Source organism: Corythoichthys intestinalis, chromosome 13 (assembly GCF_030265065.1).
Source record: "Corythoichthys intestinalis isolate RoL2023-P3 chromosome 13, ASM3026506v1, whole genome shotgun sequence".
Classification (NCBI taxonomy): domain Eukaryota; kingdom Metazoa; phylum Chordata; class Actinopteri; order Syngnathiformes; family Syngnathidae; genus Corythoichthys; species Corythoichthys intestinalis.
The window spans coordinates 4776808-4801792 of NC_080407.1; the positions used below are offsets into that span (position 1 = coordinate 4776808).

The 24985-nt window shown below is 40.1% G+C and overlaps 2 protein-coding genes across 3 annotated transcripts in view; one reads left to right on the forward strand and one right to left on the reverse strand.

The window, feature by feature from the left end:
* Positions 1 to 16031, reverse strand: part of il15ra (interleukin 15 receptor subunit alpha) — a 33288-nt gene extending 17257 nt beyond the window's left edge. The window contains exons 1-6 of one of the 2 annotated variants that reach the window (XM_057854947.1): positions 15676 to 16031; positions 14805 to 14996; positions 14696 to 14743; positions 10584 to 10676; positions 10313 to 10382; positions 10150 to 10235 (exon numbers count right to left, since the gene is read on the reverse strand). In XM_057854947.1, coding sequence (XP_057710930.1) covers positions 10163 to 10235; positions 10313 to 10382; positions 10584 to 10676; positions 14696 to 14743; positions 14805 to 14996; positions 15676 to 15787 — 588 coding nt within the window. In that variant the 5' untranslated portion in view covers positions 15788 to 16031 and the 3' untranslated portion in view covers positions 10150 to 10162. Of the gene's footprint in view, positions 1 to 8438; positions 10236 to 10312; positions 10383 to 10583; positions 10677 to 14695; positions 14744 to 14804; positions 14997 to 15675 lie in introns of those variants that run through there. The other variant, XM_057854946.1, reaches the window with a different exon arrangement.
* A 6-nt stretch (positions 16032 to 16037) lies between these two features.
* Positions 16038 to 23817, forward strand: rbm17 (RNA binding motif protein 17). The gene is made up of 13 exons (XM_057854945.1): positions 16038 to 16199; positions 16330 to 16461; positions 16569 to 16685; positions 19478 to 19644; positions 19712 to 19824; positions 19894 to 19944; positions 20054 to 20192; positions 20857 to 21008; positions 21091 to 21135; positions 21393 to 21466; positions 21525 to 21623; positions 21711 to 21783; positions 23593 to 23817. The coding sequence occupies exons 2-13, from the start codon at positions 16339 to 16341 to the stop codon at positions 23688 to 23690; spliced, it is 1251 nt and encodes a 416-aa protein (XP_057710928.1). The 5' UTR covers positions 16038 to 16199; positions 16330 to 16338; the 3' UTR covers positions 23691 to 23817.
* The last annotated feature ends 1168 nt before the right edge of the window (positions 23818 to 24985 follow it).

The following is a 24985-nucleotide window of genomic DNA, read 5'->3' on the forward strand; positions in this document are numbered from 1 at the left end:
TTCAAAAAGGCCTCTCCTCTCAGGTTTTCAACGTAGAGCAATGAAATTTGGGGAGTAGATACCTTATGCCTAACTGTTCAAAAAAGCCTCTTGCACCCATATTCCAAATCCAACAGGAAATCGGGTATTTTGGATCGAATGTGAAATTTTTTCGGTTCACAGTTGGAGTTTACGTTTGGAGGCTTGAACATGCATGAAAACTCACCAAAATTTGCACATACATTCAACTTTGCGTAAATTTTGATAATCTATAAAAAAAATTAACAAAAAGGCTCAGTGGCGCCCCCTTGAAATTTTCAAAAAGGCCTGTCCTATTAGGTTTTTTCAACGTAGAATGATGAAATTTGGTGAGTCGATACATTGTGTAAAACTGCTCCAAAAAGTCTCTTGCACCTATATTCCAAATCCAACAGGAAGTCGGAAATTTTGGATCAAATGCGAAATTTTATCGATTTACATTTGAGACCTTGTCGCTGAAGAAAATAGTTGGATCGTCTTCAAAATTGGTCAGACTATTCAGGAGACATATGAGATCATAAGTTTTCAAAATGGTGAGTTTTCATCCAAGGGTCTGGCCTGGGCGTAGTCCCAAAGTTGGCCATTTTTAGGCAAAATACCAAATTCAGAAAATGATTAAAAACTCCGTGATACAACGTTCAATCTTTTTCATTTCTAGCATGTATATGAGATATACCAGCCTGAACACGACTGCATTGAAATATTACCCATTAGGCCTGGCGCCCCCTAGTGGGAACAGGAAATGGCATTCTTTACGAGAGAGGATCCTCCTCCAAGGGAAAAAAATCTATTGACCTCAAACCTGTTTCAGGGGAGCCTCAAGACATGTGTTCAGGTGCCTGATGAAAAATATTGAGGTTTCGTTGAAGCGGAGAGGTCCAAACTGGAAGTGAAAATGACCGTCAACAATTTGTCTCGCCAAAAACTTTGAACAGTCATAACTCGGCAGATATGCAACATATCTGCGCCAAACTTTCCGTGTTTGTTGAGAGTCATACCCTGAAGGTTCTTGTAGGGGTCATTTGCATCAACTCTACAGTGCCAACTAGTGGCGACAGAAAGAAGTTTTAAAAAAGGCCTTTCCTATTGGGTTTTTTCAACATAGAGCGAGGAAATTTGGGGAGTAGATACCTTATGCAAAACTGCTCCAAAAAGTCTCTTGCACCCGTATTCCAAATCCAACAGGAAATCGGGTATTTTGGATCAAATGTGAAATTTTTATCGGTTCACAGTAGGAGTTTACATTTGGAGGCTTGAACATGCACGAAAACTCACAAAAATTTCGACATACATGCGGCTTTGCATAACGTTCAATAATCTTGCAACGTTACGAAAACATGTAACAAAATGGCTCACTGGCGCCCCCTTGAAATTTTCAAAAAGGCCTCTCCATTTAGGTTTTTCTAACATAGAGTGATGAAATTTGGAGAGTCAAAACTTTGTGCAAAACTGCTCCAAAAAGTCTCTTGCACACACATTCCAAATCCTACAGGAAATCGGGTATTTTGGATTGAATGTGAACTTTTTATCGATTTACAGTGTGCACATTTTACACCTTGGCACCTAGGGAATTAGTTTGATCATTCTCAAAATTGGTGAGACTGTTCATGAGGCATATGAAATCTTAAGTTATAAAAATGGTGTGTTTTCATTCACGGGCCTGACCTGGGCGGGCGGCCAAAGTCGGCCATTTTTTCGCCAAAACACCGAATTCGGAAAATGACTGATAACTCCCTCATACAACCTTCAATCTATTTTAAATCTGCCATGTGTGTGAGGTATACCAGCCTGAGCAGGACTGGATTGAAAATTTACCATTTGTGCCTGGCGCCTCCTAGTGGGAACAGGAAATGCCCTTTTTTACGGGACACACTCCTCCTCTAAAGGGAAAAAATCAATCTACCTCAAACCTGCATAAGGGAAACCTTAAGACCTGTCTTCAGGTGCCTGATGAAAAATATTGAAGTTTCGTTGAAGCGGAGGGGTCCAAACAGGAAAGTGAAAATGACTGTCAACAATTTTTCTCTCCCAAAACTTTGAACAGTCATAACTCGGCAGATATACAAGATATCTGCGCCAAACTTCCCGTGCTTGTTGAGAGTCATACCCTGAAGGGCCTTGTAGGGGTCATTTGCATCAACCCTACAGCGCCAACTAGTGGCGATAGAAAGTCACTCGTTTTTCCAAAACATGTCCAGTTCTTTTCATGTTGGTCATTGTAGTTTCAAGACCTATTAAAATACTTTTTTACGGCCCATGTCCACGTGTCTCTGTCTGTTGCCGTGACGACCCTTTGTTCGCCATTTAAAGGAAATATTTTTTTTCAGAGACTCAGGGAGGTTATCGAGCCACAATAGTTGGCACACTTGGTCGAATTGGCCCAGTTAGAAGATTAATTTTGGTTTTGAATAAGGGCTTGGCTGCACAGCTCAGTAGTGGCTCCTTTTTTGTAGTACTCTCTCCAATAGGGGTTTTTATCTCTTGGGTGTGGGAATGTAAATAGGCGACTTTCGAGCATGTTAGGTTCTAATGAGATGATTAGAGAGGAGGATCTGCCACCACCCTGACCTGCACACAGTCCGAGTTGCGTGACGTCCGAGTTGCGCTAGATTGCGAGGGCCCGTTCAGTCCTGCTTGCAGGCCTAGTTATTAGGGCCCGAGCACTAAGCGTGCGAAGGCCCTATTGTTTTGCAAAGGATTATTTTTTTTTTTATTTTTTTTTTTTTTTTTTTTTTTCAGGGCAAATGAAAACGGCCAATTTGGAGGCCTGAACATGCACGAAAAGTCACCAAAATTTGCACATACGTCCGGAAAATTGTAAATTTCGATAATTTTGCAACGTTGCAAAAAAATATAACAAAATGGCTCAGTGGCGCCCCCTTGAAATTTTAAAATTGGCCTATAACATTAGGGTCTGTCAGCGTAGAGCAATGAAATTTGGGGGGTCTATACCTTGTCCAAAACCGCTCCAAAAAAGCATTTACACGCATATTCCAAACCCAACAGGAAATCGGTTATTTTGGATCAAATATGAAATTTTTATCGATTTACAGGGTGCACATTTGAGACCTTTTCGCCGAGGGAGTTAGTTGGATCATCTTCAAAATTGGTGAGACTGTTCAGGAGACATATGAAATCTTAAGTTTTGAAAATGGTGCGTTTTCATTCACGGGTCTGACCTGGGCGTGGTGCCAAAGTCGACCATTTTTTCGGCAAAATGACAAATTCAGTAAATGACTTATAGTTCCTTGACACAACGTTCAATCTTTTTCATATTTGGCATGTATGTGTGGTATCCCACCCTTAACACGAGTGCATTGAAATATTACCCATTAGGTCTAGCGCCCCCTAGTGAGAACAGGAAATGCCTTTTTTTACGAGACAGGTTCCTCCTCCAAGGGAAAAAAATCTGTTGACCTCAAACCTGCATCAGGGGAGCCTTAAGACCTGTGTTCAGGTGCCTGATGAAAAATATTGAGGTTTCGTTGAGGCGGAGGGGTCCAAACAGGAAAGTGAAAATGAACGTCAACAATTTGTCACGCAAAAAACTTTGAACAGTCATAACTCGGCAGATATACAACATATCTGCGCCAAACTTCCCGTGTTTGTTGAGAGTCATACCCTGAAGGTTCTTGTAGGGGTCATTTGCATCAACTCTACAGTGCCAACTAGTGGCGACAGAAAGAAGTTTTAAAAAAGGCCTTTCCTATTGGGTTTTTTCAACATAGAGCAAGGAAATTTGGGGAGTAGATACCTTATGCAAAACTGATCCAAAAAGTCTCTTGCACCCATATTCCAAATCCAACAGGAAATCGGGTATTTTGGATCGAATGTGAAATTTTCATGGGTTCACAGTAGGAGTTTACATTTGGAGGCTTGAATATGCACAAAAACTTGTACAAATTTGCACATACATGCGGCTTTAGATAACGTTCGATAATCTTGCAATGTTACGAAAAAATGTAGCAAAATGCCTCAGTGGCGCCCCCTTGAATTTTTCAAAAAGGCGTTTCCTATTAGGTTTTTTTAACAGAGAGTGATGAAATTTGGGGAGTCGATACCTTGTGCAAAACTGCTCCAAAAAGTCTCTTGCACCCGTATTCCAAATCCAACAGGAAATCGGGTATTTTGGATCGAATGTGAAATTTTTATCGGTTCACAGTAGGAGTTTACATTTGGAGGCTTGAACATGCACGAAAACTCACAAAAATTTGGACATACATGTGGCTTTGCATAACGTTCAATAATCTTGCAACGTTACGAAAACATGTAACAAAATGGCTCAGTGGCGCCCCCTTGAAATTTTCAAAAAGGCCTCTCCATTTAGGTTTTTTCAACGTAGAGGGATGAAATTCGGAGAGTCGATACCTTGTACAAAACTGCTCCAAAAAGTCTCTTGCATGCATATTCCAAACCCAACAGGAAATCGGGTATTTTGGATTGAATGTGAAATTTTTATCGATTTACAGTGTGCACATTTTACACCTTGGCACCTAGGGAATTAGTTTGATCATTCTCAAAATTGGCGAGACTGTTCATGAGGCATATGAAATCTTAAGTTATCAAAATGGTGTGTTTTCATTCACGGGCCTGACCTGGGCGGGGTGCCAAAGTCGGCCATTTTTTCGGCAAAATGACAAATTCAGTAAATGACTAATAGTTCCTTCACACAACGTTCCATCTTTTTCATATCTGGCATGTATGTGCGACATCCCACCCTTAACACGAGTGCATTGAAATATTACCCATTAGGCCTAGCGCCCCCTAGTGAGAACAGGAAATGCCTTTTTTTACGAGACAGGTTCCTCCTCCAAGGAAAAAAAATCTGTTGACCTCAAACCTGCATAAGGGAAGGCTTAAGACCTGTCTTCAGGTGCCTGATGAAAAATATTGAAGTTTCGTTGAAGCGGAGGGGTCCAAACAGGAAAGTGAAAATGACTGTCAACAATTTTTCTCTCCAAAAACTTTGAACAGTCATAACTCGGCAGATATACAACATATCTGCGCCAAACTTCCCGTGCTTGTTGAGAGTCATACCCTGAAGGGCCTTGTAGAGATCATTTGCATCAACCCTACAGCGCCAACTAGTGGCAATAGAAAGTCACTCGTTTTTCCAATACATGTCCAGTTCTTTTCAGGTTGGTCATTGTAATTTGAAGACCTATTGTAATACTTATTTACAGCCCATGTCCACGTGTCTCTGTCTGTTGCCGTGACGACCCTTTATTCGCCATTTAAAGGAAATATTTTTTTTCAAAGACTCAGGCAGCTTATATAGCCACAATATTTGGCACACTTCGTCGAATTGGCCCAGTTAGAAGATTAATTTTGGTTTTGAATAAGGGCTTGGCTGCACAGCTCAGTAGTGGCTCCTTTTTTGTAGTACTCTCTCCAATAGGGGTTTTTATCTCTTGGGTGTGGGAATGTAAATAGGCGACTTTCGAGCATGTTATGTTCTAATGAGATGATTAGAGAGGAGCATCTGCCAACACCCTGACCTGCACACAGTCCGAGTTGCGTGACGTCCGAGTTGCGCTAGATTGCGAGGGCCCGTTCAGTCCTGCTTGCAGGCCTAGTTATTATTCTTCTTTCTTCATGGCAAATGAAAATGGCCAATTTGGAGGCCTGAACATGCACGAAAAGTCACCAAAATTTGCACATACGTGCAGATTCGCGTAAAATTTGATAATCTTGCGTCGTTTTGAAAAAATTTCAAAAAATGGCTCAGTGGCGCCCCCTTGACCCTTAAAATTTTCAAAAAGGCCTCTCCTCTCAGGTTTTCAACGTAGAGCGATGAAATTTGGGGAGTAGATACCTTATGCCTAACTGTTCAAAAAAGCCTCTTGCACCCATATTCCAAATCCGACAGGAAATCGGATATTTTGGATCAAATGTGAAATTTTTTCGGTTCACAGTTGGAGTTTACGTTTGGAGGCCTGAACATGCACGAAAACTCACCAAAATTTGCACATACATGCAACTTTGCGTAAATTTTGATAATCTACAAAAAAATTTAACAAAATCGCTCAGTGGCGCCCCCTTGAAATTTTCAAAAAGGCCTTTCCTATTAGGTTTTTTCAACGTAGAATGATGAAATTTGGTGAGTCGATACATTGCGTAAAACTGCTCCAAAAAGTCTCTTGCACCTATATTCCAAATCCAACAGGAAGTCGGAAATTTTGGATCAAATGCGAAATTTTATCGATTTACATTTGAGACCTTGTCGCTGAAGAAAATAGTTGGATCGTCTTCAAAATTGGTCAGACTATACAGGAGACATATGAGATCTTAAGTTTTCAAAATGGTGAGTTTTCATCCAAGGGTCTGGCCTGGGCGTAGTCCCAAAGTTGGCCATTTTTGGGCAAAACACCAAATTCAGAAAATGATTAAAAACTCCGTGATACAACGTTCAATCTTTTTCATTTCTAGCAAGTATATGAGATATCCCAGCCTGAACACGACTGCATTTAAATTTTACCCATTAGGCTTGGCGCCCCCTAGTGGGAACAGGAAATGGCCTTCTTTACGAGACAGGCTCCTCCTCCAAGGGAAAAAAATCTATTGACCTCAAACCTGTTTCAGGGGAGCCTCAAGACATGTGTTCAGGTGCCTAATGAAAAATATTGAGGTTTTGTAGAAGCGGAGAGGTACAAACTGGAAGTGAAAATGACCGTCAACAATTTGTCTCGCCAAAAACTTTGAACAGTCATAACTCGGCAGATATACAACATATCTGCGCCAAACTTCCCGTGTTTGTTGAGAGTCATACCCTGAAGGTTCGTGTAGGGGTCATTTGCATCAACTCTACAGTGCCAACTAGTGGCGACAGAAAGAAGTTTTAAAAAAGGCCTTTCCTATTGGGTTTTTCCAACATAGAGTGAGGAAATTTGGGGAGTTGATACCTTGTGCAAAACTGCTCCAAAAAGTCTCTTGCACCCATTTTCCAAATCCAACAGGAAATCGGGTATTTTGGATCAAATGTGAAATTTTTATCGGTTAACAGTAGGAGTTTACATTTGGAGGCTTGAACATGCACGAAAACTCACAAAAATTTCGACATACATGCGGCTTTGCATAACGTTCAATAATCTTGCAACGTTACGAAAAAATGTAACAAAATGGCTCAGTGGCGCCCCCTTGAAATTTTCAAAAAGGCCTCTCCATTTAGGTTTTTTCAACGTAGATGGATGAAATTCGGAGAGTCAATACCTTGTACAAAACTGCTCCAAAAAGTCTCTTGCATGCGTATTCCAAACCCAACAGGAAATCGGGTATTTTGGATTGAATGTGAATTTTTTATCGATTTACAGTGTGCACATTTTACACCTTGGCACCTAGGGAATTAGTTTGATCATTCTCAAAATTGGCGAGACTGTTCATGAGGCATATGAAATCTTAAGTTATCAAAATGGTGTGTTTTCATTCACGGGCCTGACCTGGGCGGGGTGCCAAAGTCGGCCATTTTTTCGCCAAAACACCGAATTCGGAAAATGACTGATAACTCCCTCATACAACGTTCAATCTATTTTAAATCTGCCATGTGTGTGAGGTATACCAGCCTGAGCACGACTGGATTGAAAATTTACCATTTGTGCCTGGCGCCTCCTAGTGGGAACAGGAAATGCCATTTTTTACGGGACACAATCCTCCTCTAAAGGGAAAAAATCAATCTACCTCAAACCTGCATAAGGGAAGCCTTAAGACCTGTCTTCAGGTGCCTGATGAAAAATATTGAAGTTTCGTTGAAGCGGAGGGGTCCAAACAGGAAAGTGAAAATGACTGTCAACAGTTTTTCTCTCCAAAAACTTTGAACAGTCATAACTCGGCAGATATACAACATATCTGCGCCAAACTTCCCGTGCTTGTTGAGAGTCATACCCTGAAGGGCCTTGTAGGGGTCATTTGCATCAACCGTACAGCGCCAACTAGTGGCAATATAAAGTCACTCGTTTTTCCAATACATGTCCAGTTCTTTTCAGGTTGGTCATTGTAGTTTCAAGACCTATTAAAATACTTATTTACGGCCCATGTCCACGTGTCTCTGTCTGTTGCCGTGACGACCCTTTGTTCGCCATTTAAAGGAAATATTTTTTTTCAGAGACTCAGGCAGCTTATAGAGCCACAATATTTGGCACACTTGGTCGAATTGGCCCAGTTAGAAGATCAATTTTAGTTTTGAATAAGGGCTTGGCTGCACAGCTCAGTAGTGGCTCCTTTTTTGTAGTACTCTCTCCAATAGGGGTTTTTATCTCTTGGGTGTGGGAATGTAAATAGGCGACTTTCGAGCATGGTAGGTTCTAATGAGATGATTAGAGAGGAGGATCTGCCACCACCCTGACCTGCACCCAGTCCGAGTTGCGTGACGTCCGAGTTGCGCTAGATTGCGAGGGCCCGTTCAGTCCTGCTTGCAGGCCTAGTTATATTTATTATTCAAAATCTGTCATTTTTAGCTTAGAATTAAAGATGTCCGATCACGTCATTTTCAAAGTATCGGAATTGGCAAAAAAATATCGGACATGCCTTTTTTTAATATATATATATTTTGTATTTAAACCGTTTTCTAATTGTATTTAACGTGACAGACAAAATGTTTTACACTCATCCAGAGTAGTTTTGGCTTAAAGTAGGGCTATCAAATTTATTGCGTTAACGGCGGTAATTAATTTTTTAAAATTAATCACGTTAAGTAATTAACGCATGCGCTGCACAACCCACTCACACATTGTCACATTCTGTCTATAAAGATGCCGTTTTACCTATAGATAGCACTAAAAGGCAGTGTATAATGAGTAGAGAGAATTTTGACAGCTTTTGGAGCCATTTTTTTAATGTGGCTAAAGCCTTACAATACCTTTCTCAGAAATTAATAATAATGTGGGAGGCAATGTGGGGATGAAAGGTAGTAGTTGATCATTTTCTTAACACCCTACGTTCTTTCCCAATGCAGAGAAGATATATCAATTGGTGCCCCTACGCACAGTCATGGTTGCACTTCCCATCATGCATTTGGGCAGAAGTTAAATGACCGCAGTATCATTTACTGAAAGCTCAACAAATACACTAGATGGCAATATTTAGTCACAATATACAAAGTCACATTTATCCTTTAAGAATTACAAGTCTTTCTATCCGTGGATCCCTCTCACAGAAAGAATGTTAATAATGTAAATGCCATCTTGAGGATTTCTTGTCATAATAAACAAATACAGTACTTATGTACTGTATGTTGAATGTATATATTCGTCCGAGTTTTATTCATTTTTTTCTTAATGCAATGCCAAAATGTATATGATCGGGAATGATTGGAATTGAATCGAGAGCAAAAAAAAAGCAATCGGATCGGGAAATATTGGGATCGGCTGATACTCAAACTAAAACAATCGGGATCAGATCGGGAGCAATAAAACATGATCGGAACAACCCCACTTAGAATCATTAATTCATGTCTAATATTTAGTTAAAAAAAAAAAAAAAAAAAAAAAACGACTTTGAAAAATTATTCACTCACATATTTTAAACTTTTAAACAAATTACGTCACAATGAAAACTTTGGCGTCTGTAAATAAGTCACCGATATCTACCTCATAACTATCGCTTAATTGTATTTTTTTGTTACTGCCACCTTTTCTCTGATATGTAAGATGATAAATAATCGATCCAAAAAAGAACATTTGGAAAAAAAAAAAACGTTTGAAAGGGTAAATATGTAAAAAGAAAATCTTGACCACTCCTTGATGTCTGAGATTTCTGCATCGCAATCCTTGTTATATTACCATGTTTCACCCATAAAATCCCCAGAAAATCCAGCTGTGGCCCGACACTCAGTGACACATGCTACATGGGAGTTTTTGGATCGAAACAAGGTAAGTACGCGACAATATCTCGTTAAAGTCATGGCGTCTGTAATTCTGCTCTTGCGTCCTCTCACCTCGAGATAGGGTTTTGCTGTTAAAAAAACATTTTTTAATTTTTTGAGATTTTAAGTTTTCCAAGGATGTATCACACATGCATATCGGACAATTTTGAAAGTTGGCTAAATTGGGTGTCTCGGAGCGGAACTTCAAGTCACCTGAGTGTTTTCCGCCATATATATATATTTGGGGGAGAACTGGCGCCCCAATTATTTTTTACCTGCTTTTCAATACTAGTTGGCAACATCATTCAACCGTATTTCCTCTTCTGTTGTCTGCGACCGATTGTTAGCTCCTGGTCCTCTCCTGAAAAAAGAGGGATGACACAGTAGACTCACGGAACAACAAAGTTGCTCAATAGAATGGCACACATCTTCATTTACCTTTTCCACCAAACAAAGATCCCAATTGCAATGAAAACCCCGACGGCTGACACCACAGCGACCGCAGATCCTGCCAGGCAGAGACATTAGAAATGCGCACCAACATGCTGCTTGACATTCCAAATGACGTGGACAGTTTCCTCAACTTCCAAGCCAGTTATGACAAGCAGGAAGATCAATGATCTTACAAACCAGTTTTTCAAAACCCAAGAAAAGAATGCTAAATGTGAGCAATTACCATGGCCACAGTAACAATAGAGAGCAACCTCACCACCGATGTCGACGCCGACTTGTGAATGAGAAGCGCCGTCATCCACTCTGTCCATCGGTAAAAAAGGGGGGTCCGATGTCGTTTTGTGATGATCTGTATTCATAATGACAGCATATAGAATGTTAGTGGCAATGTTTACATGTCATTTAAGGAATGCCATGTAAACATTCAAAATCCATAACATTACTCTCTTTGGTTTAACCATTTTGGTTAGGTAGAGCAGTGTTTTTCAACTGGTGACAATCTCTCGCGGCACACTAATGTGCCGTGAGAGATTGTCACCAGAGGCGTCGCGTCCCATGAGGCAAACCAGGCAATTGCCTAGGGCCCCCAGCCAGCAGGGGCCAACAGATTTAGCACACGCAGCTTTACTGCCAGTGAAAGCCTTGTGTCTGAGTTCCCTGAAGGGGCCCCTTCACTCGCTCTACACTCCCCCTCTCTCTCACGTGACTCAGAGTGAGAGTGAGCAGCGATTTGGCTTTTTTTTTAATTGGCGTATATCCAAAATGAGAAGTTATCCTTCTGGAAGCGACAAAAGAAAGAAAAAAAAAGCAGATGAGGAGATAAGGTAGAAAGACAGCCGTGAGTGTACTATGTTACTGTAGTTTTATGTCCTAATGTAATAGAAGCCGGGCACTTTGAGTGTCCTAAAAAGCGCTCTATGAGACCGAGACGTCATTATACTTTAATTAGATATGCTATTGCTCCAAGTCTAACTGTCCCCCTTACTTGCACACGCTCGAAGGGCCCCATGTTGCTTGTTGCCTGGGGCCCCCGGGGACCCTTGCTACGCCTCTGATTGTCACGTGTGCTGCGAGAAAGTGTCATATATATATATATATATATATATATATATATATATATATATATATATATATATATATATATATTAGGGCTGTCAAACGATAAAAAATTTTAATCGAGTTAATTACAGCTTAAAAATTAATTAATCACAATTCAAACCATCTATAAAATATGCCATATTTTTCTGTAAATTATTGTCGGAATGGAACGATAAGACAATACGGATATATACATTGAACATACGGTACATAAGTACTGTATTTGTTTATTATAACAATAAATCAACAAGATGGCATTAACATTATTAACATTCTCTTAAAGGATATGAAAACGCAAAGGGGGTGTGAGACATCAATGGAACAGTTATGTGTCAAGATAACAAATATTGATAAAGTTAACAAAAACATCAATCACATTAATGAGCAATTATCGAAAATAGATCGAAAATGACAAACATTTCCGAAAGTGTTCCGGAAACAGCCGAAGGGGGCGGAGACGTCATAACAAGGAAACAAAAGGTCGAGGCAGGTGCCATCGTTGTTTATCGACGAGAGAGTTGCGTTCGTGTTTTATCAAAAAAATCGCTAAAATGGTTCAAACCTGTCATGCTATGTGGTTTACAAATAGCCATTTGTCGCAATGTAGTACCCATGAGTTCCCAAACGCGAGAAAAAGAGCTGGACTACGCAGACAATGAGTAAAGTTTGTCAGTGCTAAGAGGGCTAATTTTGCAGACCCAGCCTCCGGCACGGTTTTGTGTGGTGCGCATTTTACACCTGAAAGCTTTACGAACTATGGGCAAATGAAATCAGGTTTTGCTAAGAAATTGCTGATGAAAGCAGATGCGGTGCCCGGTGAAAGAGGACGATGACTGGCTCTGATGAGACCACCTCACCACCCCAGGCAAAGCAAAGGAGGGAAATGGCCAGAGTGAGTACTCTTTTACAATAAAAAACATATCACGCATTGGATACAGGACTGGACACATGTATAAATTATCGCTCATAAAATATATTGAACAAATCCTCTAATCCCATTCATATTTGTGTCGGTTGGCAGAGCGAAACTGATGATAGCATAGTCACGGTGTATCAGCTTCACAAAAAGAAATGCAAAACAAACCATTCGGTGATTCTGTTGCCGCCGGTGTTTAATCAGTGTGATTGCTCCCCTCAATGATCCTTTCATTAGGCTGCATTGGCTTTCGTATGGGCTCAAATTGATAACCCAAAACACCAAAGAAAGGTTCATAACTCTCCTTGTCACCATTAGAAGAATGTTCGTCACGTCGGATTCGTCGCTGCAAATACAAACAAAATTGTCCGCCATCGTCGCCGCCATTCAGTACTAAGCACTGAGCCAGCGGTTTCCCGAAAGTGACGTCACGCACACAATATGCTAGATTTCCGGCATCTCGGGGGCGGGTCTTTTTAGCTTGACAATCTAACTAATTTCTATCATTTTCTTGGTGTTGCGATGTGTGTAATTACACGAAGTGGCATGATATGAATTCAAAAGGCATGCGCTGATGGATAAATGATGGAATATTAGCATTTCCCCAGGTGTTGTCATACCCTTTAAAGCAGGGGTGGGCAAACTATTCCACAAAGGGCCGCAGTGGGTGCGGGTTTTTGTTCATACTCATCATGAGGACAGCCTTTCACCAATCTGGTTTCTTACAAGTGCAATCAGTTGATTGCAGTCAGGTGCTTCTTGTTTCCACTGAAACCTCATTGGTTAAACTGTCTGTGCTGAACCAGTTGCAACAAAGACCAGGACCCACTGCGTCCCTCGAGGACCGGTTTGCCCACCCCTGCTTTAAAGTGATCCATGGATAGAAAGACTTATAGTTCTTAAAAGATAAATGTTAGTACAAGTTATAGAAATTTTATACTAAAACCCCTCTTAACATTTCAAAAATTAAGATTTGTTAAATTTTCAATCCAAAAATAAACTAGTAGCTCGCCATTGTTGATGTCAATAATTACACCATGCTCACTCATTGTGCTTCAACCCATAAAATTATTTGGACCCAAGCGCCAGCAGAGGGCGCCAAACACCAAAAAACAAGTAACAAGCGGACACTACACTGCTGTCATTTTAATCTGTTTGAGCGGGGCATGTGCGTTAATTGCGTCAAATATTTTAACGTGATTAAAAATGAATTAACGCCCGTTAACGCGATAATTTTGACAGGCCTAATTAATATATATATACAGTACTGTGCAAAAGTTTTAGGCAGGTGTGAAAAAATGATGTAAACTAAGAATGCTTTCAAAAATATAAACAATGATTGTTTATTTTTATCAATTTACAAAATGCAAAGTGAGTGAACAAAAGAAAAATCCCAAATTTATTCTGCAGCATGACAACAACCCCAAACATACAGCCAATGTCATTAAAAACTATCTTCAGCGTAAAGAAGAACAAGAAGTCCTGGAAGTGATGGTATGGCCCACACAGAGCCCTGATCTCAACATTATCGAGTCTGTCTGGGATTTCATGAAGAGACAGAAGGATTTGAGGAAGCCTACATCCACAGAAGATCTGTGGTTAGTTCTCCAAGATGTTTGGAACAACCTACCAGCCGAGTTCCTTCAAAAACTGTGCAAGTGTACCTAGAAGAATTGATGCTGTTTTGAAGGCAAAGGGTGGCCACACCAAATATTGAATTGATTTAGATTTCTCTTCTGTTCATTCACTGCATTTTGTTAATTGATGAAAATAAACTATCAACACTTCCATTTTTGAAAGCATTCTTAGTTTACAGCATTTTTTCACACCTGCCTAAAACTTTTGCACAGTACTGTATATATATTCAGTATATATATGTGGCGGAAAACACTCAGGTGACTTGAAGTTGCGCTCTGAGACCCTCCAATATGCATGTGACTCATCATTGGAAAGATTAAGATCTCAACTTTATGGGGGAAGAAAAATTTTGAACAGGAGGGCATTTAAAAAAAAAAAAAAAAACTTTTTTTTTTTTTTTTTTTAAATGCCCTCCTGTTCAAAATTTTTTTTCCATCCTAGAAAATTGAGATTTTAAGCTTTCCAATGATGTATCACACATGCATATAGGACAATTTTGAAATTTGGCCAAATTGGGGGTTTCAGAGCGGAACTTCAAGTCACCCTAGTGATTCCGCCTTAGACCACACAGAAAGTAATTTTGGAACATTTTTTATTTGTGGCATGCCGCGAGATTTTTTCCAATGTTAAAACATGCCGTGACTCAGAATAGGTTGAAAAACACTGATAGAGAGGGCAGTCACTGGCCGCCATTGACGGCGCTACATGACCCTCACCTTCGTCGGCGTGGTTCGAAACTGTTGGCGTGGCGCTTCTTGGGTCAGCTAAAAACAAAAATTGTATTAGCACATGCATCGTCAAAAGATCAAACGTATGAGGACTTACGTTTACATACGAGGGTGGGTGTGGTCCACTTAGAAGAACCTGATGAACATTTGACGAGGTTGGACGTGCCCGCCGTCCTCACGTAGCCTTTGATGCAGGTGTAGCGGAAAGTCCTGTTGAGCTTCTGGCAGTCCGGCGGCCGTTCAGTCAGATTCCACTCAGGGATTTCCGAGCAAGGGCATCCACTTTGCTCTGAAAACAGAGCACCACGATGAAATAGGAAACCCCAAGTGATGCAATTTCACATTCTTTAAATTGCAGATGGATCATGAATGAACCTGTAACTAAACCAGAAAGAGGAAAAGGATAACATCAGGTTGAACTAGATTACAGTAACAATTGCTCAAGGAAGATTCTTTCATTACATACGCATTAAGTAGACAATGCAAAAATAATGGGAACATAATTATATCACAATGAGGCTGATCTATTATGCTCAAGTAACAAAAATGAGATTTAACCCACGCGCAAAATAAAATCCAGGAATGATTAACTCAGTATCAGGCAGTAATATTGTTTTAGGATGCAACGCAAAATCACATTTATGATCCTTGATAGCAACAGTTTTTTTTTAATATGCTTGAAGTAAGAACAATATATAATGGCGCATACCCATAAATGTTTAAGCATGCAGTTTGACTTGTAGCGAGTTATGGGAAGTAATGATGTACGTTTACATAAATTTACGGTATTTTGGGAATATTCGTACTGCAGGCTACTTGCCTACAGGTTTTTTTTTGTTGCCACTTTACCTAGTGCAGGCTGCACCAATTGCTCGATTACTACATGAATATAAAACGTGCACACATCAGCTTAAATGGTTCGAACAAAAATAGGATTTTAAAAAATGCGAAAAGTTTTGGACGCTTACCGACGTCGGAGCAGCGCGCCGTGCTCAGGACGCACGCCATCATCAGGCAAACGTCAAGCAGAAGTGAACCCAAAGCCATCTCGACAAGAACTCCGAAGAGAGTTGGACCCATCCTACGCCTCACTTTCACTTTTACTACACACCCTCCCCGACAAACACTCTTGATTCTGACAGCGGCTGACGTAGTCGGCCGCCATGTTTGTAGTTCTTCATTTAAACAGAACCAACCTATTTTTTTAAGTGTCGCGAAAACACGCGCAGCCGCCACTGTGGTTAATCTAAAACAAAAGTTGTATTAAATTTGAGCAAAATGCAGATTTAGCAACATAATATCGTTAAGAAACATCGTTGCCAAATTTGAGTCATCCCGCCGCGAGATGGCGCAACTAGTTTGAGAAATAACGTCATGACGTATCGTTGACTGGCGAATTTCGGTTATATTTCCGTGGGACATGGCTTTTTGTTCAATGTGCAGCTAAACTAATCGCTTTCGAGTACTTGATAACAACCTACTATTAAAACTGGTAGGTTAACTCTTCATTTTAATGTTTTTTTTACGTCATCTTCGCCGCTGTAGCATAACGTTAGCTTTTGGCTAATCCTCGGGGCATCATTGATTATAAACCGAATTGAAACATGCGCAACACATTGCAGGTAACAACAATGTCGCTTTATGATGACCTCGGCGTGGGTGCGAGCGACACCAAAACCGAAGGATGGTCCAAAAACTTCAAGCTGTTGCAGTCTCAGCTGAAGGTGAAAAAGGCAGCGTTGACCCAAGCTAAGGTAATAACAATAATCGAAAATAAAGTGGTGCCAATGGCTGCGATTGACGGTGATAAACGTCCAATTCGTTCCTTATAGTAGTTCTGTTTACGTGATCTTGTGTACAGACTCATCGGACAAAGCAGACTACGGTTTTGGCTCCAGTCATCGATTTAAAACGAGGAGGTCCCAGTGAAGACAGGCAAATCCCAGACACTCCTCCCCATGTCGCGACTGGAATCAAGGTTGGATCGCGTTTATGGAAGCGGTATAAACAAGGGCGTAGGTTTGCATAGGGACTTTACGCTACCAACTTGTCAGGATGCTCAAATTGTCCCCACGGTGGGGACAACATATTCATGTTGTAAGTAGGGGTGCACAATATCCATTTTTTGAAACCGATAACTTGCTGCTCCTCAAAGCCGATATCGATAACTGATAACAAATATATAATTTTTAAAATTAGGTGCACGATATCCATTTTTTGAAACCGATATCGATAACTTCCTGCTCCTCAAAGCAGATACCGATAACCGATAATAGATAATTTTTAAAATTTATAACCTTTGTTTTTTAACACCTGGAGGTTAAAAAAAATAGTGGTGGATTCAACATAGATTTGCCTTTGATCTCATCAGATTTTTCATAATGACATGAACAAAACAGTGCGTTTCACTTCTGCACTGCCCGACAGCCAGCTAAGAATGAATGCACTTCCATAAACCACAAGGCTTGGTCTTTTGCTTTTATGGGAAGACACTCGTCTTAATATTGTAAAAGTACTACAGAAAAATACACATATTCAATACTCAATATACAACAAACTGCACAATACACTTATATATACAACTATTATATGTACAGCATAGCACACTAGCATGAGCTACTAAAGCATTGGCTGGCTTCTATAACACAACTTATGAATTTCTGTACATATGACCCTTCACCACAGAAGTAAACATATTTTGCACATCCATATGTAATAGTAAACATAAAATACTTACATATATTTCCGAGGCGGAAACGTAACAGAAAGCATTCACGACTGTCAATGCTACCGCTAGACACCGCAATTTGTATGTGATTGAACCAAACTACTGTAACAAAAAATAGGTGCATTGAATTATTCTGACCAGCAGGTGGGAGCAATGCCCCGCGAATGGTCAGCTGATTTCCCATACTATTGTGGAAACTGCAAAGCCAGAACAGTACATATTATTGGTCCTATTATAAATGTTATTGGATTTATCGGGATGACGTCATAATTCCTATAATTATCGTGCACCAGTATTTAAAATGTATATACACCCGAGTTTTTGAACACCTGGAGGTTTAAACAAACAAATAATAATAATAATGGTGGATTCAACATACATTTGCCTTTGACCTCACCAGAATTTTCATAATGACATGAACATTACTATAATGAACAAAACAAAGACAAGAACAGTCTTGACTTCAAATAAAATGCCAATATTTATTTTTCCAAATATAATTTGAGTCAGTATAATTGAAGATGTGTTTCCTGAATAATGAGCACTGAACCAAAACATAAACCCAACAGGTATTGTGCTTTGTAATCAAATAAAAATATTTGGTGCTACAGGAGACTGTTGTGGTCTTTGTCCATGAAACAACTTTCTTAACCTAGGAGACAGGTTAGGACAGCAAGCCTATCAATAACCAAAAGGCCTGTCAATAACTTACAAACTTATAACTAACACTGTAAACATTATATAGTTAGGTTTATCACTCATTCCTCATGACAAAAATATGGTAGAACAAAAGGATTAATGGCTTGCCTTATAATAATCAATATAAACGGCAGTGAGTGAACCCATATACAATAAAGTATGAGGTTTATTCTCTGCATAGTATAAAATCCTACCAAGCATGCTGACAGGACTAACATTACACAACAACTATTATATGTATGCATAGCATAGCACACTAGCTTGAGCTACTAGCCTTAAGCATTGGCTGGCTTCTATAACACAACAACTTATGAAGTTCTGTACATATGACCCTTCACCACCAAAGTAAACATATATTGCACATCCATATGTTATTGTAAACAAATACTTACAGACATATAATTCCGAGGCGGAAACGTAAGTAACAGAAAGCATTCACAGCACTGTGTAAAGTGAATGAGTTTGTGGAACAAAATATAGATGCAGCAAATTATTCTGACCAGCAGGTGGCAGCAATGCCCCGCAAATGGTCAACTGATTTCCAGGCCAGCCAGCACAATACATATTATCGGTCCTATTAATAATGTTATTGGATTAATTGGGATGACGTCATAATTCCTGTTATCGGACCAATAATTATCGTGCACCAGTAGTTGTAAGGATAGAATAGACCCCACCATTATTAAGTGAATTATTTTCATTATGTTCACACTTACATCTATCCCTTTTCACTTGGTGAATGTGCCGGTCTATTTTTTTCCCCCCGTCAAATGCACGTTTGATTGGCTGATGATTTGACCACCCCTACCCGCCATGCACAACACGCACACCTACACAGCCCCGACAGATTCATGTCGACAACATGCCGCCTCCTCTGCCCGTTGCGAAGAGGAGGGATATTCGAAGTTCAGCAAAAGTAATGTAAAAAGACGTCAATGTTGTGGAAGTGGGGAAACCCCACTAATTTTACTACTGAAAGTCCAACCTGCATCAAGAGTTAGCATAAGCTAACCTGAAACACGACTGCGGTCAGGCCAGCCTCCACAAGGACCAACGAATTCAAGCTAGCTGTCCCTCATTTGGATCATTGATTGTATTATGGTAATGCAACGCAGTGGCATCAGAGTGCAAAAAAAAAAAAAAACAACAAAAAACGGGGCGCTATCCAAGAATTGGTCCACAGACATGAACATGAACTGACATGAAAAAAAAAAAAAATCTGTGAAATGAAATCACACATCAGAATTTCATAGATGCTGTTATATCGTCCCTACCAATGTTGAGACCAAACCTACGTCCCTGGGTATAAATATGGAAAATTGAATCTGAAATGAACATTTCAGGAGCCCGCGCCCTCAGGATTCTCCGCCGGAGATGTGCTGATCCCGCTCGCCGACGAGTACGACCCCATGTTTCCAAATGACTATGAGAAAGTGATGAAGCGGCACAGGGAGGATCGACAGCGGCAGAGAGAGCAGGAGCGCCAGAAGGAGATGGAGGATAGAGAAAAGTATGGATTCCTAACTCTGTTTTACGCAACATGTATTTTAATATTTTGGAGTTTTGTTGAATAAAAGAAAAAGAAAAGACAGGCACGAAGGAGGAGCGCCGAGTGGCTTCTCCAGATTCCCCACAGCGGAGGAGGACTCTGATGAGGAGGAGGATTACGAGAAGGAGCGGCGGAAACGAAGTGAGCATTTTTGTGGCTTGTATTTGTTTTGGTTGAAGTAAACTTAAATTTTGCTTTTTTGTGCAACAGGTATGGGCGGTGCTGCTATTGCACCGCCTTCGTCGCTGGTGGACAGAGATGGTAAGTGATATCTCGACTCACTTCATATGTAGTAGCACAATTTGTCCAGAAGAGGGAGACATTGTCAATAAAAATATTCCATTGATTTTCGAATATTTTCATGAAAAAGGCTCATCCGGATACTCGTACGAGGATGAAGGTCGTCCCACCAGAGGTGCAAAGGCCGCCATTCCCCCGCCCATGTACGAGGAGTCGGACCGCTCGCGTTCACCGCCCTTACCGACCAGTTCCTTCCTGGCCAACATGGGGTCAGTTTGGCCGCCGCTAACGATTATTAACGGCCTGCTATTTTCACGATTACAATCCAGTCCTAACAAGGCATGTGCCGGTTACCGGTTTCAAGGTTTACCGTGGTATGAAAACGTCACGGTTTTCAAAACCACTAAAATTTAACATCAAAGATCGCTAATTACGACAGATGATCTTGCCCTAAGCATAAATGTACGCTTGCTGGACAAGGACAGGTATCACTCCTAGTGTTTTTAGATGAAACCTTTACACAACAACATTCACATTTTAACTAATTTATCCATTTTTAACTTATTAACTTATGAATTCTGCGTCTTTTTAACACACATGCAGACTAGAGTTGACTCAGTGGCTGAAAATGGCGAAACTTCACTTGAGCTTTTGCCCCCTCAAAATTTTTTAAAAAGTAATTTTATTTAAAATAATATTCATGTTCCAATTTGCAAATATTTTCTGAAAAATAAAAAAAATCCTGGAAAAAAGTTTGTAATTTTTATTTATTTATTTTTTTAACCCATACCTCTCAAAATAACACATTTTGGAGCTATAATTGATACCGTAAACCCGCGGTATTTTTGCTCACGGTTATCGTACTGTCAAAATCTCATGCTGGCACATGCCTAGCCCTAACTGACATCACTGTCAATGTACCTGTTCTCGCAGGGGTACCGTCGCCCACAAAATCATGCAGAAATACGGCTTCAAGGAGGGCCAAGGCCTGGGCAAGCACGAGCAGGGCCTGAGCACGGCTCTGTCTGTGGAGAAGACAAGCAAACGGGGTGGAAAGATCATCATCGGGGATGCGCTGGAAAAACGTAAGCAAGTCCCACAAGGCAGCCAGCTTTAATACTGCATATTTTCTAAACCCTTCTACTTTGTGGCATTTTGTCCGTGTAGCAGGGACCCTGCCGCCAGTTGCCCCCGAGACCCCCGGAGGAGCAGGTTGGACATCTTTTATTTATTGTCCAGGGTTGAAACGAGTTCAGGTGGAAGATTACTACATGCACTGCATTCGTGCTTTTGTGAAATTTGGTTCTTTTACAGGACAAAAAAAAGAAGATATCCCACGAAATTACAATTGTATCCAGTTTTACTCCTCCACCTGAACAATAACGTTTGATACAGCTTATTTGTTTTATGGTTGCACCACTGAGATGTTTTTTTTTTTTTTTAAATGGAACTTTTCTCACCTATACTAGCCGATGGCAAGAAGTCTGACGCGAACCCGCTCACAGAAATCCTGAAATCCCCTACCAAAGTGGTCCTCCTGAGGGTACGTCTGTCATGTTAAGACTCATGAAATCTCATTTCACGAGCTTTATTTTGTTTAGAACATGGTGGGACGAGGAGAGGTGGACGATGACCTGGAAGGAGAGACCAAAGAAGAGTGCGAGAAATATGGAAAAGTGATTAAATGCGTCATTTTTGAGGTGAGCAGGGAAAGATCGCAACGGACTGACGTGTCGGCGCGCTTTGCCGTATATTGCTTTTTTTTTTCTTCTTTTTTTTTTAAACAGATTGCTGAAGTTCCCGACGATGAAGCAGTCAGGATATTTCTGGAGTTTGAAAGGGTGGAGTCGGCCATTAAAGGTTTGTATTTCAAGTAGAGCTGAAACGAATACTCGAGCAACTCGAGTTTAAAAACTGATCAGTTTAATTTTGCCCGGACTACTTTTAATGCGGGACAACGCGCTGATGTCACTTGCGTGGAGGAAGAAGCAATTAAAAAAAAAAAAAAAAAAAAAAAACCTTACTGCAGCCGAGAGCCGCTACAAACGACGCCGACGTTGCTAAAAACTAGCCCGCATGATGCTACGGTGGTAGCATCTGATGTTGGGCTGCAGCTATCGAATATTTTAGTAGTCGATTAATTGATGGACTACTTAGTTCGAATAATCGAGTAATCGGATAAGGAACATGAAAAATGAAAATACCCAAGCTGAGCCTCAGACGGTTTATATATAAGTTTTTAAATGAGGATCTCTGTACAACAAAAGAACAATTGGCGAACTTGCATCGAAAAAGTCCGCTAGCTTAAATGCTATAAAATGCTAAAGTTTTTTTTTTGTTTTACAATGCTCTTAACAAATGGTTCAGACACATATTCCCACAAAAAATTTAAATATAACTATAAACTAAATTATGAATGCATTAAAAAAACTCAAATACTTTGCTTACGTTGGTCTTAACAGGGAGCAGTTGGATTCAGCCATGTGAAAAGAGCCAGACCAGGGGGCAGTGTATCCACCCTAATCAATAAAACTAAATGCAAACACTTTCAAAATAAACCTTTACAACGCCACTTTAATTAAGGAATACTCGAAGCAACAAAAATTAATTCGAATATTTTTTTTCGAATCGAATACTCGAGTGAATCGATTAATCGTTGCAGCACTAGTCTGATGCGTCTCATAGAGATCACATGTATGTTTAACTAGATGCGAAATGACAGTCAGCGGCGTTAGTAAACAGCTGCCATCTTAAAGCAGTAGACTTCTAAGCGCTAATAAATAAGATTAACGTTACAGTCACTCGCTCACGTAACGTTAGCCCTGCGGAGGGTTAGGTTTCTATTAATTATGACCACTGTCGATGCGTGGCTAACGTGTCTTACATACAGGCTTTATTTAATCTGTGAAAACATAGCGTTGTAGAGTGATGAGGGTGTAAAATAAAAACTTAATAATGGTAACTGTCAATTTTAGCTCAGTAGTCATTGCTGGATAAAACACCAAGTAGCACTGGTCCCTAATGTGCTCCAATACAGCAGGTATCATTCATTTATTTTGAAAACTGCAAAAACTCAAAATCCTATCAGGACTTAGTTTAGACTAACTTAAAAATAGCTTCACACAAATAGAAATTCAATTGAAACACGTTGGAACAACACCTAACTTTGAAGTGATGTGTGTTATCAAGCATAATGGCATTTTTAGGTAAGAAATATGTTTTTTTAATAAGATCTAAAAGTTTTTTGAGTGAAAGCAGTGAATTATTCTTATTTTTTATTCTAGTTACATCTGAGATGCAATTGTTGGCTGTTTTCAACAATGTACATCTAAAATAAAGACATTGATTGACTGAAAATGGTTCAATATTAGATGAAATGTCTTGTTTTTTTCATGTATATTTATAAATGCTCTTCACCTAAAATATGTTTTATCCGATTACTCGATTACTAAAATATTCGATGGCTGCAGCCCTAATTTCATGACTACTTGATTGTATAACTGCTCTAATTGGGCTGGCCCAGATTTAAAAACAAGGTGAAACTGGGCTCCCTATGGTGTTATATCAGATGTGACCCGCTCTCCCAGTAGTACTAGGCTTACATCACACAGACTAAATAATTATCTCACTGGCCGCCGTTTAATTTTTCATTGACTTTGTTTTTCACAGCCGTGGTGGACCTGAACGGACGGTATTTTGGCGGGCGAGTCGTCAAAGCCTGCTTCTACAATCAAGACAAATTTCGTGTTTTCAACCTGGGAGAGTAGTCATTTTCTGTCATGTTTTGTACATACATCTATTTTGTGTATCGCTGTGTAGGTTTTTTTTTGTTTTGTTTTGTTCAAAACCTGAATACAAAATGGTAACGAATTAAATGGTTGAAATTCAAAGTCCCTCCTGTTGTGTTCTAAGAAACCTACTTTCCCCGCCACCATTTTTAGGAAGGAGCCACAGCCTCATTCGAAACTTATGTAAGTGCTCTAATGGGGGGACTCTAGGGGTGCAAGGTGGCAAGACGTCAGCCGGCAGGAATCCCTCTGGAGGAGCTTCATTAATTCAGAAACTAATCGGATGGAGAAACTGAAAAACCCCATTTGGGATGAGTGTCATTCATTGAACGTAAAAAAAAAATCCACTTAAACGTGTGTGTTGTCAGTGGCTGTTTTTTTTAGCGCGTTAACCCATTTGACCCACATAAACATGAGATGGGGTGAAGAGGTCCTGATGCATAACTTTAAAGGTCAATAGTTACAGTTTATAAATACGCATTTAACTGAATCTAGTTTACTAAAAGGGTTTACAGTGGTATGAAAAAGTATCTGAACCTTTTGGAATTTCTCACATTTCTGCATGAAATCACTCCAAAATGTAGTCTGAACTTTGTCAAAATCACACAGATGAAAAAACTGCTTTAACTCAAATCAACCAAGCATAGGTTTTTATATTTTAATGAGGATAGTATGCAAACAATGACAGAAGGGGGAAAAATAAGTGAACCATCACATTTAATATTATGTGCCCCCCCCCCTTTGGCAGCAAAAACTTGCATCAGACGCTTCCTGTAGCTGACGATCAGGACAAATCTTGGCATATTCTTCTCTACAAAACTGCTGTAGTTCAGTCAGATTCCTGGGATGTCTAGCATGAATCACCGTCATTAGGTCATGCCACAGCATCTCAATGGGGTTGAAGTCTGAACTTTGACAGACACTCCAGCATGTGCTTTTCTTTTGAAACCATTCTGAAGTTGATTTACTTCTGTGTTTTGGATCATTGTCTTGTTGCAGCATCCGGCCTCTTTTTAGCTTCAACTGTCTGACAGACGGCCTCAGGTTTTCCTGCGAAACATTTTAATTTATTCTTGCATTAATGACTGCAAGTTGTCCAGGCCCTGAGGCAGAAAACTGCCCCAAATCATGATGCTCCCACCACATGCTTTGTGGTGTGGATGAGTTGTTGATGTTGATGTGCTGTTCTTTTCCCTCCACACATGATGTTGTGTGTTACTCCCAAACAATTCCAACTTTGGTTTCATCTGTCCACAAAATATTTTGCCAAAACT

Bases quoted from the DNA above. Each gene is read 5' to 3' on its own strand.
- rbm17 (XM_057854945.1), top strand. From the start codon at position 16,339: ATGTCGCTTTATGATGACCTCGGCGTGGGTGCGAGCGACACCAAAACC. The intron at 16,462-16,568 runs GTAATAACAATA...TCTTGTGTACAG, and splicing joins CAGCGTTGACCCAAGCTAAG to ACTCATCGGACAAAGCAGAC. The intron at 16,686-19,477 runs GTTGGATCGCGT...TGAACATTTCAG, and splicing joins ATGTCGCGACTGGAATCAAG to GAGCCCGCGCCCTCAGGATT.